At 37.3% G+C, this 17,018-nt stretch overlaps 1 protein-coding gene across 1 annotated transcript in view; it reads left to right on the forward strand.

Annotated features, from left to right (window-relative positions):
- LOC136261923 (E3 ubiquitin-protein ligase rnf213-alpha-like) overlaps nt 1–17,018 on the forward strand; it is a 225,384-nt gene that overhangs the window by 179,514 nt on the left and 28,852 nt on the right. The window contains exons 57-62 of the mRNA XM_066056017.1: nt 135–319; nt 6,139–6,241; nt 7,879–7,976; nt 8,028–8,069; nt 8,127–8,366; nt 12,957–13,059. Of these exons, the coding sequence (XP_065912089.1) occupies nt 135–319; nt 6,139–6,241; nt 7,879–7,976; nt 8,028–8,069; nt 8,127–8,366; nt 12,957–13,059 (771 nt within the window). The remainder of the gene's footprint in view (nt 1–134; nt 320–6,138; nt 6,242–7,878; nt 7,977–8,027; nt 8,070–8,126; nt 8,367–12,956; nt 13,060–17,018) is intronic.

Here is a 17,018-nt window from a genome sequence, read left to right on the forward strand (position 1 = left end):
TTGTAGGATGTATGGTTTTAATGATTCTAGTCATTTTGCGAGGTTTTTTTAAACTAGTGAGCCATTTTACTTTTGTTAATATTTTGTATATTCACTGCAAATGTGTTGTATGCTGTTTGTATTTTTTTTTGTAGAATTTGGCCTACTTTGCAGTACAAGAAGTACTGGAAATTCTAACTCCAAATTTTGATCATTGGGATCAATACACGATTAAAAACTGGATCAGAAAATTACATAGGCTTTCTATTGTTATTGAAGCAGTCCTAAGTTTTAAAACAATACCAGGTAGCCAAGCTGAGGAACTGAAGATCACTAATAGGTTTGTCTGTGATGAATACTTTGTATGTAGAATACTGTTGCAGTTATTAATGATTACTTAACAACAGCATACTCTATAGCTATGCATTTATCAAACATCAGGCACATTCTGTGCTTCCTTTTTGTTTTATGTTTTATGTATATCAAAACAGCCAAGCTGTGAATAGACTTTAAGGATGCAGAGCCTTCAAGCAAGAAACATCTGCAATGTTAATAATTCCCTTGCCTATAACCAGCTGTGAGGCTTGCAAATGCAACCAAAATGATACCTATACCAATATACATACAGTTATGAAATAACTACAGCCTTCAAAAAAACTGTTGGGCTATGGCAGTAAAATAATACATGATACTATGCATGCTGACTCAGATTGCATCTTTCTAGTAGAATTTACTTTGAGTAACACTCATATTTGCTCCTAATATTAAATCACAAATCAAATCACATTTTTGGGTGAAATGTAGAAAGGAAACATGGTTCCTACATATGCAGAGCTGTATTGAGAAATTTATTGGAAAACGTTCCTATACACTTCATTACTGGAGCTGTTAACAATAGAAAGGGCAGCAGTGGTGGTTCAAGTCCATATCGACCATTTCGAACTTTGGATTATAGTGTTAGCTATAACCTATTGAGAAGGCAAATGGTAAACAATTGTTAGGTCATATGATTTCTGCTGATGGCTTTTGACTTAATCTATTACACCAGCATGACTTAATATATCACGCCAGCATTGAAACCGGTCACTACTGCTAATCCTTTGACCCAGATGTGACCGGATGAAAACTGATGCTTGTGTCAAGAGCAATGTTTTAGGCACTCTATAGTCAGTTCATGGGATAGTCGTTCACCATCAAAATTTCTCGGGTATGCCACTAATCAATGCAAATTGATCATTTTTTGTTGAATAAATAGACCACGCATATAGTGTATGGGATATTTTATAACCTCATAACTCACGTTCTTTCTCCTGTCGAAGCACTGTTTTGATAAACAGTTCTAGAGGGCTTTTTAGAGGGCTTCACAGCACTACTAAATATTTGGGCAGCTGGTCCAGTTACAGACACTAACCCCAATAAGTGAGCTCAGCTCATGAAAAAAGCTGGTCTGCAGCAGTTTCCACATCGTCAAACAATTAATTCATTACTCACGTGATCCAATCTGGGTGAAACTAGAGCTGCACGGTATGGCGATACTTATCAGTAGAGGTGATATCACCCTTGCACGATGTCAAGTTGTAAGCATGGCAATAATTATCGTATGTAATTAAAAACTGATTATGATCACGTGTTCTGAAAACAAAGGATACATGGCTGATGAATCTTCTCCCCTGCAGTCCGAGCTCGAGTCCGAGTCGTCTTCTACTAACCCTTCTACTGACCCATCCGGAACAGTAGAAAGGTTAGTCAGTAAGCGAAATACAAAGGCGTTCATATGGAAATACTTTATTATTATTATTATCAATTTTACCACGAGGGAAGGCATACACAAAAGGCAAAGCCTGTACAAGGTGTCAGCCCAAAATATAACATTACAAAAACAACAAAGAAACAAAGAAATTTACAAAACTACACTAAATACACAAAAACAAACAAAAGCAGAGATACAAAACATCAATTAACACACACATAATGGTATAAAGAATGCCGGAAAGATTTGGGATTGGAGTCATTGAGAATGTATAATGATATGGAATTCCACAGAAAGACAGTATTGATAAAGAATGAATAACAACGAGAATTGATTGTTGACTGAGGTGGACACAATGATAAATGATGACTTCTGGTAGATAAAACTGTATTAAATTTAAAGTGACGATTGAAATTTATGGATGTACGTTGATGGTAAATATCATGAAGAAAAGATATAGAAAGAAACTGACGTCTTGTTTGGAGGGTTAGAAGACTAAGCTGAGAGCAGCAATCACTTGATGGAATGGTCCAAGAGTTTGTTGGAGGACTTCAGCGACTGCCACAAATCCACCGAGCTGCCCTATTTTGCAGAGATTCGAGTAATTTAATATCTCCTGAAGTATGTGGGCACCACACAACAGCGGCATACTCCAGCGATGGACAAACAGTTGCTTTGTATGCTGCACACTTGGCTGCACGGCTGCATCCATACATTGAACATCACAAGTAGTTTAAGGACTTGGTGGCCTTTTTCACAACATACTTGCAGTGCTTTGACCAACTCAGTTTGCTATCGACAAGCAGACCAAGGTATTTTACATGATTGTTCCAAATCACTTTCTCTGTTCCCAATAAATACAGTGAAAAGGCTTTGACTCCAAGCTTGATGGCTAAACATCCTGGATAGCAGTGGCTTTCTGCCAATATAGGCCACAGGATGATCTAATTCCTCTTCATCTGTCTGACTCAGCAAACCCCCACTTCAGAAACATCAACCTGCAAGACAAAGAGGTGTGTGAGAAATCAGGATTTCTAATGACAGGAGATGACTTCAGCTTATCAAATGCCTTACCACTTTCTGCAGTCCTCTCTAGCTCACACTTTCTTTAGTCAACAGTACAACAATAGTCACATACTTGATAGTAGCCAGTTAAAGACTTGTTTCTTAATTTTAATTGTTGGGCACAGAAGCTGGTCAATTGACTGCCTCAAGTTAAAGAAGTAACATGTTATGTAATATTATTATTATTATTCTTCGCAGTAAAAAGTGATATAGCACGCTACTTTCATGGCCCAGTAATACGTAACAGGTTGTTACTTTTGTATAAGGAACACATCACTGTAATAATTATTATCTTTGTAAAGTGACGGAAGTACTCTGACTGCAAAAAAAATCATCTTCTAACATAGCACACTGTACACACATAGCCTACAACCCTTGTTACAGCTATTACAGGTAACCAGCATGATACTATTTTAATAAGTGAGCATCATTAGTGCCTTAATATTTTCATGCTGATTGAAGTGTTGACAGGCTAAACATTGCTAGTAGGAGTTGATGTTAATGTGTAGCTAGAACAATTTCTGGAACTGGAAAAAGGTAAGACTAGTGATTTTAATTACCGTAGATTCCCTAGGCAGAAATAAATTAATTCCGTTCATGTCTGGCCAAATGATTAGGAAAAAATTGTACCAACCCAGTGCTATTGTCGAATTTTTAGGGATCTATCCTTGATACAGCCTGCACACTTCATGGCTGTTATTTACAATTAGTTTACGTTTAACTATTGTTTACTTTCTGGTCTACAGGACCAACAGGAACACCTTGAGGCAGCCTGCAACACTGCGGCACTGAATCAGAAATGCGCAAGGAAAGTTGATATGGCTGTACCGTGACTGCCTACATCATCCAGGAAGACGATCAATGTCATAACTACATCACTTTTAAATACAATCACTCAGACATTATTAAATACGGTAGTACTAGTAGGGATCGGTAAGAAATCATACGGCTTCATAAAATTTTGCACTTTAAAAAACAGCCTTGCAATACATTTTCCCACCGGAATCCATTAGTACAGCTGTAATGATGCTGTACCTTGGTTAAACGCAGTGAAAAGTCGACTGTTTCAATGTACAGTGAATTTTAAAAATTTTGAAATTCATCTGCCTGCCTGCCTGCCTGCCTGCCTGCCTGCCTGCCTGCCTGCCTGCCTGCCTGCCTGCCTGCCTGCCTGCCTGCCTGCCTGCCTGCCTGCCTGCCTGCCTGCCTGCCTGCCTGCCTGCCTGCCTGCCTGCCTGCCTGCCTGCCTGCCTGTCGTAAGACCCAGTAGTGCTAGGTGTATGGCTCCAGAAATTTCAGACAGCCAAGGTAATGGTGATATTATTAAACTAATCTTGTTTGCACATGATGATTAATTAAATCTCGCTACTAGATGCTGGTGTATTCCATGACATAACAGTGGACAGCGTTATCATAGGATATGTGAGTTTCAGTTATTGGAGAGATCTTATTCTGTGAACAGAAACTTGGAAATGAAGAATGGATCATTTTGCGGTACTTAGCTGTGATGTCACATGATGATATCGTTGGGCATGCGTTCCCCGAACAATTTCACACTTAGTACTTCATCCAGCATTGAGGTAGTATATTGTGTGAGGTCACTGATAATCGTCAGTACTCAAGAGTTCTTCGTCAACTAGTACTCCAGGTGCTGAAAAATTAGTGCAGTTATAATTAGAAACTATGTCTTGCTTGCCGAAATTTAGAACATGTTGCGTTGAATGCATGGGGAGTACCAAATATTTAGAGATGCCAAAATTTTAGGGAATCTACAGTAAAAGTAATATGTAACTGAATATATTACTAGTTACTTTTATTGTAATGTAATATGCTGCACTGTAGTAACGAGTAATAAGTAATATATTACTTTTTTAAAGAAATGACCCAATACTGTCCATTACCACCTGCATACTCTAAGTAAGTACGTTTGACACTTCAATCCCATCAACACTGCGTTGTCTCAGCTTGGTGATGTATCAATATATCATTCCATCTCTATAGTACAATACTAACTGGTTGCACATGATTAGTTGCATAACAAAGCATGCTAGCTGTAAAACAATGGTTTTATCACAAGCAAGATCTTTACATGAAGAAGATTGAGCACTACAACTTGTGGACTGTTCTCATCCTTGTTCAATATACAAACTGTTTCTTACAGCTCATTAGTGCAAAGATACAATAGCTATCTCTTACATATTACCTGGATTGCAAACAGAACTGAGTGTACATGGACCGGGTTTTAGTTACTTTTTGTACTTCTTACTACAAAGCAGGGTAACTTTACTAGATAAATTGGACAATGCCTACTAGTTGTAGCCAGGTGCTATGCATTTAGTTAGTTTAACTTCTTACAGATTGAGAAGATACAAGCCTATGTTTCATCAAGGCCAACCTGAGCTCTTAGCTGACATATGTATAACAACAAAAGTCTATATCCAAGGGAAATGTTATAAATTGCAGCCTAACGATTCCATTATTGTGTAATACAACCTTGTAGGGAAGAAGTTTAAGCAAACTTTGTACAGTAAGTATAAGTTATTGATACAAAAGCAGTGTGACAAAACATGGATAACTTCAAAGGCTGTGACATAACAGTGAAGGTTTTGTACTCACACGATCTCCAATCCCTTTGAAGCAGAGACGTAATTATGCTTGTGTTACAATGTTATACACTATTTTAAATAAACTTACTCCAATCAAATTTTCTGATTATTTTCAAATAAGTGATCTTCCAACCTGGTCTCACCCTTTGACAATTTGTTGTTTACCCTCCTCTATCAATGCTTTCCGCCATTCATTTTTTGTCAATTCAATATTTATGTGGAATTCGATCCTTTTTGATGTCTGTTAATCATTTTAAGCTAAAACTGAAATGTTTTTTTTTGTTTTTAAATTCTAATTAATTTTCTGTAACTTTAATCTTATTGTTTGCGTGTGTGTTTGTTTGATATAGTTGTATGTTGTGTGTAATTTTTGTGGGGAAGCACCCTGTACAGGCTTATGCCTTTTGTATGACCCCTGTCATTGACAAAAATTGATAATAAATAAATAAATTCCGGTAAGCGCTGTTGTATCTGTAGTTAAAAGGTAGTAATAGGTAGCTGCTCTGTTTTAAATTAGTAATTTTTCTGTTACTTAACATTAATTGTGTGAGAATAAATATTTTGTCCCACGCATTCTTTGAACTACTCTATGTGATAGTCAGTAGTACTGAAAACAGTCAAAACTATGCAACACTACAGCTGCAATGTTCTTTACTTAGATAAGTAGTAGTAAAAATGTTTGTGCATCATAATAATGTTACTGTTACAGTTACAATTAGTGATGTGTTACTTGTAAAGGTACAAATGGCAGAGGATGTGTGTCATCAAGATGTTTGCAGAACATATCAGTTTGAATTTTACTGAAAACGAAATTAACCTATCTGCTAGAAGGTTATGGATGGTAAGTATGTACAAATAAAATAGCATCCCAGTTAATGGTGCTACTGCAAATCATCACAAAATTATTTTATGCAACAAAAAAAAAACTCTACATGTCAAACCAGCTTTCAAACCTTTTAAAGAAAGAAATATATGTGACCAACTGAGTGAAAAAAAACCCAACTTGTCTGCATTTTTCTCAAAGTTTTATTTTTTGTGTTCTTGGTTGTCTAGAGGGAATATCAATGGCTTGTTAAAAGTTGTGGTCTTATCTGGTAAGTACTTTTGAAGTTATAGCAATAGACAACAAGAAGAGCAGAGCAATTGATTTGTACAGTGCTTATACAGAAAGTAATTAGAGCATTCATTTAATTGATCATGCAACAGGCTACGGAGTTGGGACTTGTGCCGTTATGTAACAATAAACATATATTTTACTGCAACGTAAACAAACACACAGATAAGTATAGTCCACAGATTTATCGATATATGAGAAGTAACACACAGGAAACTGATCAAATTGCAGTGTGCATACAAAATCTCCTAATATGAGCTAAAATTTACATCACTAGTACTTTTAATAGCTGTCAAATTCAGCATAAGCTTTGTTGTCAGACTTGACTGTATTATTAGAGTACTTACATGACTGCTCTATTAGAGTATTTTGATAATCTGCCCATGTACAACATAGGTAATTTAAGTAGGGACAGGGGGCATTGTCCCCCTCCCTTGCTGAAAATTAAGTTTTGAAAAATCTATGTAGTATAGATTGGCATTGTTAGTTTTAGCTTTTTTTCATGTTTTTAGCATTTTTCTGGGGTACACACCTTCATACTGTATAACCAAGAGTTCATATTATTATAGGGGGAGAGTATCCTACTTCAGTATAGCCTGTACAAATGCAAATCACGAAGTTATGATGCAATAGTATGAAGAATTTCAGTAAAACACTGGTTTCTCTAGGATATGACTTTAATATTTTGAGTGTTGATGATACCTCCAATGGTTTGCTTATTGAAGCCCACCCTACAACAATCTTTGTAGCTATAGGCTGAGCAAAAGCCTGACCAACTAACACATTAAAGGTGACTATAGGTATTGCATCATAACTTCGTGATTCGCGTTTGTACAGGCTATACTGAAGTAGGATACTCTCCCCCCCTATAATATTATGAACTCTTGATATAACCATGCAACAACTTTCATGCTGTGTCCCCCCTGTATGTCAGCACTAAAGAAAACACATACAATAATCACAGATTGAAAAACCAAAGTATTTAGCATAGATTCTTGCCCGGCCTATACTGTGTTAATATGAACAGATTTTATTAGCAACAAGCAGCACACATCAGCAAACCCAACACTAAGCATATTTTATGACTTCATGTGCGTAATGATGTTTTGACAAGAAGAAACAATCTGCTTCTGCTTTGGAGTGTTTTCAATTGAAAATGGAATCAAAAGTAGTTCAAGATCATGGGTTAAAATGGTAATTTTCAAGGTGGTTTTTAGGTGTGTGTTCTATTAGGATTTTTTCAACAAACAAAAAAAAACACTGTCGTGCATGGTTGATGTTGATAATTATTAAATTCATGTGCCTCAAAAATTTGTTTGTATATGGTAATATAATTGCTTATGATGGTTCTTTATATTATCTAGTTCTTGGCTAAACCAAATTTTCAATCAGAAACTACAATATCAAGAGTTAAGAAAGTTATGGATTCTTTAGATCAAAGTGTCAGAAAGACATGGAACATGTAAGTTTTAATAGTCAACCAAAATATAATTCTATTGTATTTTTGTTTTAGACAAAATGTGACAGAGTTCCAAGAGGGATCTGATAAATCACAGTAAGTGTTTCTAGTATATAACAATTAAGACAATACTATATGCTTGTGTTACAATAGAGTGACAGCACATAGAAAATTTCGACAGCTGTGCCGTTCATTCTTCATGGAAGTCATATCTACTCTATGTTTTGAGCGTACCATGCCTAATCCACCAGAAACTAAACTTGTAGAAATGTTGATGGATATTGTTTTTTCTGAAGGAAAATCTACTAAAATATTGTCACCTTTCAAAAACGAACAAGCAGATCCGTCTCCAGTAATAAGATCTTATCTTCTACAGTTATTGTTAGAATTTAGGTAAGCCATTTTTAAAAAAATTAAACTGGATGTAGATGTACACATAATTTCCAGAAATGGTTGCATCTACATTGTATGCATATCTGTCATGTCCTCTCTCACTTTGACAAAAGTTCAAATGTCATGGAGGCTGTATTAAATAACTGTGCACAAACTTTTTATGCAAGAAGTGTTCATAATATTACAGTTTAAAACTTTTCTACATGCTGTGTGACTGTTTCATCATGAACCACGATAGTGGGTTCATAATAGGGATCGCCCATGTTTTTTGCAAAAACTCTAATAGAACACACGCCTAAAAACCACCTTGGAAAGCATCCTCCAACTCAAAACAATCCTCTGATGGTTATTTGCAATTGGTATTGGTCCACTAGTAAGTATCAAATGAAAAGGAAACAGTATGTGTATTTGGGACAAAACTGAAATTTGCCGTTTTGTTCATCATGAACCACGATAGTGGGTTCATAATAGGGATCGCCCATGTTTTTTGCAAAAACTCTAATAGAACACACGCCACCTTGAAAAGCATCCTCCAACTCAAAACAACCCTCTGGTGGTTATTTGCAATTATTATTGGTCCACTAGTAAGTGTCAAGTGAAAAGGAAACAGTATGTGTATTTGGGACAAAACTGAAATTTGCCGTTTTGTTCATATTATTATTATTCTTATTCTAGGACTGCGTCACATACAACCAAGTACATACACCAACGTTGCAACCTACCCATTGGGCAAGTATAAACAGTGCCATAGGAAACACTCAGAGCAGTGTGCGTGTACCTGTGGAAATGATACATATGCATACGTACACAGGCAAGGGAGTTTAACTGGCATCAGAAAACCACAATATTAAAACACAACCTACACAAAAAACCAAGTTAAGTTAGCTATATTGAAAGTAACTATATATTGTAGGTGTGACGTGTCTCTGAAGATGGCTCAGTAGTGAAGTGAGGCTATGCAGAATAAGAGATATGGTGAAGGCACAATTAGCAATTGATCCCAATCAAGCTAATATGGCACAACAGACTCTGTTGTAACTAGAGGCCACTGGTGATGTACCTGTATATCAGCGGTGTGGCATTGGCACAGTGATCACAGTCTATAATATTATGCATACAGCCATGCACAACATACAGGAGATAGTTACACATTGTTGTATATGCAGCACTGCATCTGCTTCTTGTTTAGCTATTACAGACTCACAGTAGACTAGTAGTTAAGCCGAGTGGAAAATAATTCCAGCCGCCAGCAAGCCAGATGAAGGTGCCGGTATAGAGAAAATAATTCCAGCCGCTAGCAAGCCAGATGAAGGATGAAGATGTAGACCTATAATACAACTACCGGTACAAGTATTACATTACTCATTACCTTGCTGTTCCAGCTGGTTGTTTATGAGCGCATCAGCTGGTATCCCAACTGGTCATCAGCTGGTCCTTCACTGCATGACGCCTGGAGCACATATCATGCACACAAAATACACAGTTACAAACATTTAAGCATACTTGTAATGTTGTTGCTTACCAGTAAAGTAGCGCCTGGCCTCTCCGCGGACGTTTACTAATCTTCTCGTTCGAGCAATCTGTAATTAAACAAGGGCGTGGTGCCGGGCGTTATATAGAATTACATGTACGGTAAAGTCATCAGCACGAACAGGCGTACTTATTATATGGTTGTGCCTTCATTCACAGGCGAATCTATCCCCGCTTAGTTCATGTCTCTAGGCCTCGTAGTTTTCTCAAACATTATTTATTATTTATTTATTTATTCATTCATAATTAATGACGTAATTTTAACCGCATTTCGTATTATTCATACTACTTGGTTGTATAAATATTCATAATATTATTTTGTTTCACTCATGTACAGCAAAAGTTATCCACTTTTTCACGCTAAAAACTATATAGCCATGCTTACTGAGTCCTTCCACGTGTCCATGACCTATTAATAAGCCGAAAATTGATCTTCGCCATTACACTATTGGCAGCAGCTCTGTATACTAAAGAAGCCATATAACAATAAAATTACAGGATTCTATTGTGTGAGCTCCTTTGGGTTTTGTTGCAGCGTTAATCAAGTACTCAACAGCACTTCTTAGACTTAGAAGATCGCGCATAGCGTCTCTGCGTGGTGAGTATAGTCTACTTCTTCCTGTAAGCGTACAGTCGCGATTTGCTACGAGCGACCATACAAGCGCTCTCTCAGAGACATAAAGAAGTGATAGCGCTGACACCAGAGGTTATTCATTGTTATGAATATAGTTTCGATAAACCATATTTCCTTTCCACGTAATGCACCTATCAATGTTAGGCCCCTACCCCCCCAGTACGGTCCATGTGGGGACAAGGTGGGGATTTGACACCCTGCAAGAGCAATAACCCCACTACTGGGGCCTAAGTGTTTGTCTAATCCCCTACCCACCCCTTATATTCCCCAAGGTAGTCCCCCACTACACTATGTGCGGAATGTTATTCTAGCTAGCCTATGATCAATATACCTGAACTTTGATCACCGACTTGTCCGTTATGCTATCGCCAGATAGAATATTTAAAAATTCTCCCTTCCATTCTTCACCTTTTAACTTGGCCTTCTGTTCAGATCCACACAATCGCTAAAACTCTCCTGAATGGCCTTCTTCAGGGAGTTAAGGTCTCCATCCAGTTCCTCACTATGAAATACGACGGACCTGCTGTGTTCGACTAACAGCACCAACACTCTCTTCTGTTCTACCATGCCTACAGACAATACACGTTAAGGTTTGGCTACTGGTCAACGTCACGTGATTTAACTAAATATAGCTACACAATTCGATTGTTATAAAAAATGCTTGTGTCAAAAGCCCCACTACTGGGGGTAACTTTGTAGGTGAACCCCCGTATAATCCCCCTATGGATCCCGTACTGGGGGTTACAATTGATAGGTGCATAAAGCCTAAAGTTGGGTGGAGTCAGTATTAGTGTTAATTAAAATTAAAACTATTCGTAGGTGCCATAATTGTCTGACCACATTGTGTAAATAACATGGCTTCATGCTGTTGATAACCCATGGTTTACAATAGGCATTGCAGCTATACACAGTACCTGACTTTGTTGTTGTGAATGATGTGTGTGCATGCACATTAGCTTCAGACCTTCAGTGCTGGTCACTGTAAAGTGTTAATAACACAAATTGTTTGTGGGAAGTCATGCATTCATGTACATGTCAACATAGATTTCTTCACTGTGGTATACTCAATGAATACAATACTCACATGAACAACAAACTCTAGCTGCACAAACTATATTGTACGTAGCATTATATTATCATTTATACTACTGTGCACCAGTGAGCCAATGTTGTAGTCCATGCACCCATGGAAAATCTGTATATGATTCTTCTTATTGTGTACGGTCTTGGCTGAAATAATAAATGCACAGCCACTGACTATTTTAACTTATAATTACATGCTTGTCAGAGTTCCATGTCTTCAATTGTCTTATAACAGGTAGCTAGCTCAGTATCATACCATTTGGTGTGTGTATATTCATGAACACTGCATTAGGATGCTAATGTGAGTAAGAGACTAGAGTCCTGACACATGTAGTAAGACAAGTCAGGCAACAGCTGCTCACTGTTGTGTGTAATGTAGTCTCGTCCACAGCCAAGAGCAGTCAGGTAAATACTCTAATAATGCAGTCAAGTGTGTCTGATAACAACAAAGCTTACACTGATCTTGACAGCCACTAATTGTAAACCGCTCTACATATATCTACAACAATTATCATTATCAGTAAAACAAATCCATTACTGGATTAATAAAAAGTACACAAAATAGATAAATTTAAAATTGGAAACTTTAAAATGGGAATAGGGATCACTGAAAAGAGCCACCAAACAAGAAGGGATCGCTGGGGTGGTAATGCAAACCACTAATCCCTATTTTGACTCCTTTTAAAATGACTCAGGAGAGCATGTAACTAAATATTTATGACAATAGGGATTTGTGGTTTGCATTACCACCCCAGCGATCCCTTCTTGTTTGGTGGCTTTTTTCAGCAATCCCTATTCCCATTTTAAAATTTCCAATTTTTTATTCATCTATTATAGTAGAAACTCTTTATTTGTTGAAGAGTGAATAGATTCAGGATGAGCATGGTGGTCACAAAAGTACTATGTATAGTGAACTGTAGCCATGAATGATTTTGTAAAATAATTTTACATAAGAATACATGATAGACAAAATATAAAAATAGCTTTCTATATATGTGCGTTTGCATTAATTTTAAACATTATGTAATAGTTAGAGACATACCACGAGGATCTTCATGATTTTAAAAATCTGAGGCAAAGCCAAGGTTTTTTAAAGCCACGAATATCTAACCTCTCCAGGGGTCTCTTAGGGATTTTAAAGACCTCATTATCTCCCAAAGATCAAAGGGTTTTATGCATACCATTTTCTAATTTCTGTTGAAAACTCCATAAACACTCATTCAATTATGCATTTAAGTACTAATTAACTAACATTACGAAGTAGGAATCAGATATTTACAACATTTGCTTTTTAATGGTATAATTGTGTGTATAGTTCATGTGATTTGTCTACTTCACTGCAGTTCTGCTGGTGTCCGGACTCTCTTAAAATTGTATTTCAAAAAATCACGGGATTTGGTTGAACAAGATCAGGAGTTATATATTTTATGTGTGCAGTGTTTTGAGGTATCAATATAATCATGTTTGTGTGCAACATCTATCATAACTACTACATTTGTACTTTCCCACCATAAAATATCACTCAACTTTCCTTCATGACAATTATAATCTAATCCAAAACAGCCAAGCTGTAAAAAAAGAGTGCATCCCCCCAAAAAGGCTATGATGAAAAAAGAAGCAGCACCAAATTCACCTGAATTGTCATTATTAAAATTTTTACCATTAACCTACCATCACAGCCATTTCTTAGCCGCCACCTCAGATTTCACATCTTTTTTCACCATGGCCTTTTTCCATTAACCTACTACCATCACAGCCATTTCTTGGCCGCCACCTTGGATTTCACATCTTTTTTTTACCACAGCCTCTTTGGGGGTCGCACTCTTTTTTTACAGCTTGGCTGTTTTGGATCAGATATCACTTCTTTTTGTATTTGTATACCCCAAAGCCGGCCATAGGACGGCTTTGGGACTTTTTTAACCTATCTTTTTTTTCTTTACCACAGGAAGAAGGAAAAGATTTAATCATAATCATTATCAATATTTAAAGTAGATTTTTAATACTTTAACTATTTTTGATTTTATCAGTAATTATACAAAATTAATTACATATATTTATTACATGCCAATACTTGTTTGTGACTGAACTCTCTACAGGGTGGTTTTTGTAGCTGAACTTTCTTCATACAAAATGACTTCTTCTAGATGATCTCTCTACAGCATGACTTGTTTCTAGCTGAACTCTCTACAGGGTGATCTGTTCGTAGCTGAACTCTCTATCTAACTGATCTCTCTACAGGGTGATTTGTTTCTAGCCAAACTCTCTACAGGGTGATCTGTTCTTACTTGAACTCTCTACAAGGTTATTTGTTTGTAGCTGAACTCTCTACAGGGTGGTTTCTTTGTAGCTGAACTCTCTACTAGGTGATCTGTTCATAGCTGAGCTCTCTACAGGGTGATTTGTTTGCAGCTGAACTCTCTACATGGTGGTTTCTTTGTAGCTAAGCTCTCTACAAGGTGACTTCTTCTAGCTGATCTCTCTACAGGGTGATTTGTTTGTAGCTGAACTCTCTACAAGGTGATCCTTCTAGCTGTTCTCTCTACAGGATGACTTGTTTCTAGCTGATCTCTCTATACAGGATGACTTGTTTCTAGCCAAACTCTCTACAGGGTGATCTGTTCGTACTTGAACTCTCTACAGAGTTATTTGTTTGTAGCTGAACTCTCTACAGGGTGGTTTCTTTGTAGCTGAACTCTCTACAAGGTGACTTCTTCTTGCTTATCTCTCTACAGGTTGACTTGTTTCTATAGCTGAACTCTGTGGTCTGTTACATGGTGATTTTTTTGTAGCTGGACTCTGTGACTTGTTTCTAGCTGATCTCTCTATAAGGTATCTTATTTGTAGCTGAGCTCTCTGCAGGTGACTTGTTTGTAGTCTACAGGGTTTGTAGCTGATCTCTATAGGGTAGCTTGTTTGTAGCTGAACTCTCTACAGGGTAGTTTCTTTGTAGCTGATCTCTCTACAGGGTGACTTGTTTCTAGCCAAACTCTCTACACGGTGATCTGTTCGTACTTGAACTCTCTACAGGGTTATTTGTTTGTAGCTGAACTCTCTACAGGGTGGTTTCTTTGTAGTTGAACTCTCTACAAGGTGACTTCTTCTCACTTATCTCTCTACAGGTTGACTTGTTTCTAGCTGACCTCTCTACAGGGTGATCTGTTACATGGTAGCTAGATTCTCTACAAGGTGACTTGTTTCTAGCTGATCTCTTTATAAGGTATCTTGTTTGTAGCTAAACTCTCCACACGGTGATTTGTTTGTAGCTGAGTTCTCTACAGGTGACTTGTTTGTAGTCTACAGGGTTACTTGTTTGTAGCTGATCTCTATAGGGTAGCTTGTTTGTAGCTGAACTCTCTACAGGGTGGTTTCTTTGTAGCTGATCTCTCTACAAGGTGATTCTTCTAGCTGATCTCTCTACAGAATGATTTGTTTGTAGCTGAACAATCTGCAGGGTGATTTGAACTCTCTACAAGGTGACTTCTTCTAGCTGATCTCTCTACGGGTGACTTGTTTCTAGCTGATCTCTCTACAGAGTGACTTGTTTCTAGCTGAACTCTCTACAGTGTGATCTGTTTGTAGCTGAGCTCTCTCTTGTTTCTAGCTGATCTCTCTATAGAGTTATAACTTGTTTGTATAGCTGAACTCTTTACAAGGTGGTTTTTTGATTGGTTGCTGAACTCTCTACACGGTGATTTGTTTGTAGCAGAATTCTCTACAGAGTGACTTGTTTGTAGCTGAACTCTCTACAGAGTGACTTACTTGTAGCTGAACATTGTATAAAGTAACTTGTTTTTAGCTGAACTCTCTACAGGGTTACTTGTTTGTAGCTGATCTCTATAGGGTAACTTGTTTGTATAGATGAATTCTCTACTGGGTAGTTTCTTTGTAGCCGAACTCTCTACACAGTGACTTGTTTGTAGCTGAATTCTCTACAGAGTGACTTGTTTGTAGCTGAACTCTCTACAGGGTGACTTGTTTATAGGTGAACTTTCTTCAGTGTGACTTATAATGTTCTGAATCTCTACAGCGATATATTTGTAGCTGAACTCTCTACAGGGTGGCTTGCTTGTAGCTGAATTGTCTATAAGATTACACTGTTTGTAGCTGAACTCCCTACAGAATAGCTTACAATGTATAACGGAGTAAGTTATAAACATGGCTGAATGCTCTACTAGGGTGACTGTTATATTAGAGTATCTCGATCTCTCATTTGCTACACGTAGTTGGCTTTCGAATCATAACTCAGTGGTTTGTAATCCGATTCTTCTGTACTACTGCAAGGACCTTCTACGATGATTATTCCAGCTATATACCAATTTTCAGCTCATTGCTCTAAGCAGTTTGCCTGGTAGGCGTGAAAATAATTGGTATTTTATTCACAAATCTCGATCGCGCAATTGTTACACACCTTCGGTTTCGAGTCATATCTCCGTGATCTTTATTTCGATTACTTTCAAACCACCAAAACGCACTCCTACAATGGTTGATCTATCCTCAAACCAATTTTCAACTCATTCCATGAAGTGGTTTACCCTGTAGGCGTGACAACAAATCAATCTTGTTTTAAACGAATAATTGATTATAAATCTGAGCCGTTCATCGGATTTGCACCAAATTTGATACTAGGATTCACCTTTGGACTCCCTTTATGTCTGCCAAATTTCAAGGCGATTGGATGATGCATTTGTGTTTTATAGCAATTTTTGCAAAGTGTGCGAAAATAAGAAAGAAAACGAAGAAAAAAATTGAAACTTTGGCCACTCGTATCTCGGGAATGGCTGGGGCGACACACTATTGTGTGTCTTGATCAAACCCTAATATGCTTTTTAATTGAACCCAAAGCACTTTCAAAAGGTTTCTAAGTTTTTCTACTGACCAACTATACCTTCAGACAAGCATGGAAATTGCTATGGGCTAACATGTAGTAGACGAAGGTGAAGGCACACCCATGCCTAGCTTAGTCTATCTGATGCAGCATTGATGAATGGAAATTAATGGAATCATATCCCTTACAGTCCACTCTTCAACGTAAACATCACCTACTATCATTTTATCCACTTCCATCAGCAAAGATTTTATCATATCTGTGTTTTGCAACATTATACCCAACTGCTCAGATCTCAGTAGCACCCCCATTGTAATCTGATTGACAAGGAACTTTTTTTTTAAATACTTACGATTGCTGATCGGATGGCAATACTACTACTTTATTAAGAGCACACTACACACATTGCTACTAGTTTATATAATACACACTATCCTAATATAGGCAGTCAGTAGTGTACGTTGTTAATAATACTTTGTTTGTTACAAAGTAAATGTGGATGTCAGGCGTAATGATCCCCAGAGGGTGGTTCTAGAAAATTTGTTGAGGTCCAAGTGGGAAGGTTCCACTCTGAGGCATG

Source organism: Dysidea avara, chromosome 7 (assembly GCF_963678975.1).
Source record: "Dysidea avara chromosome 7, odDysAvar1.4, whole genome shotgun sequence".
Lineage (NCBI taxonomy): Eukaryota > Metazoa > Porifera > Demospongiae > Dictyoceratida > Dysideidae > Dysidea > Dysidea avara.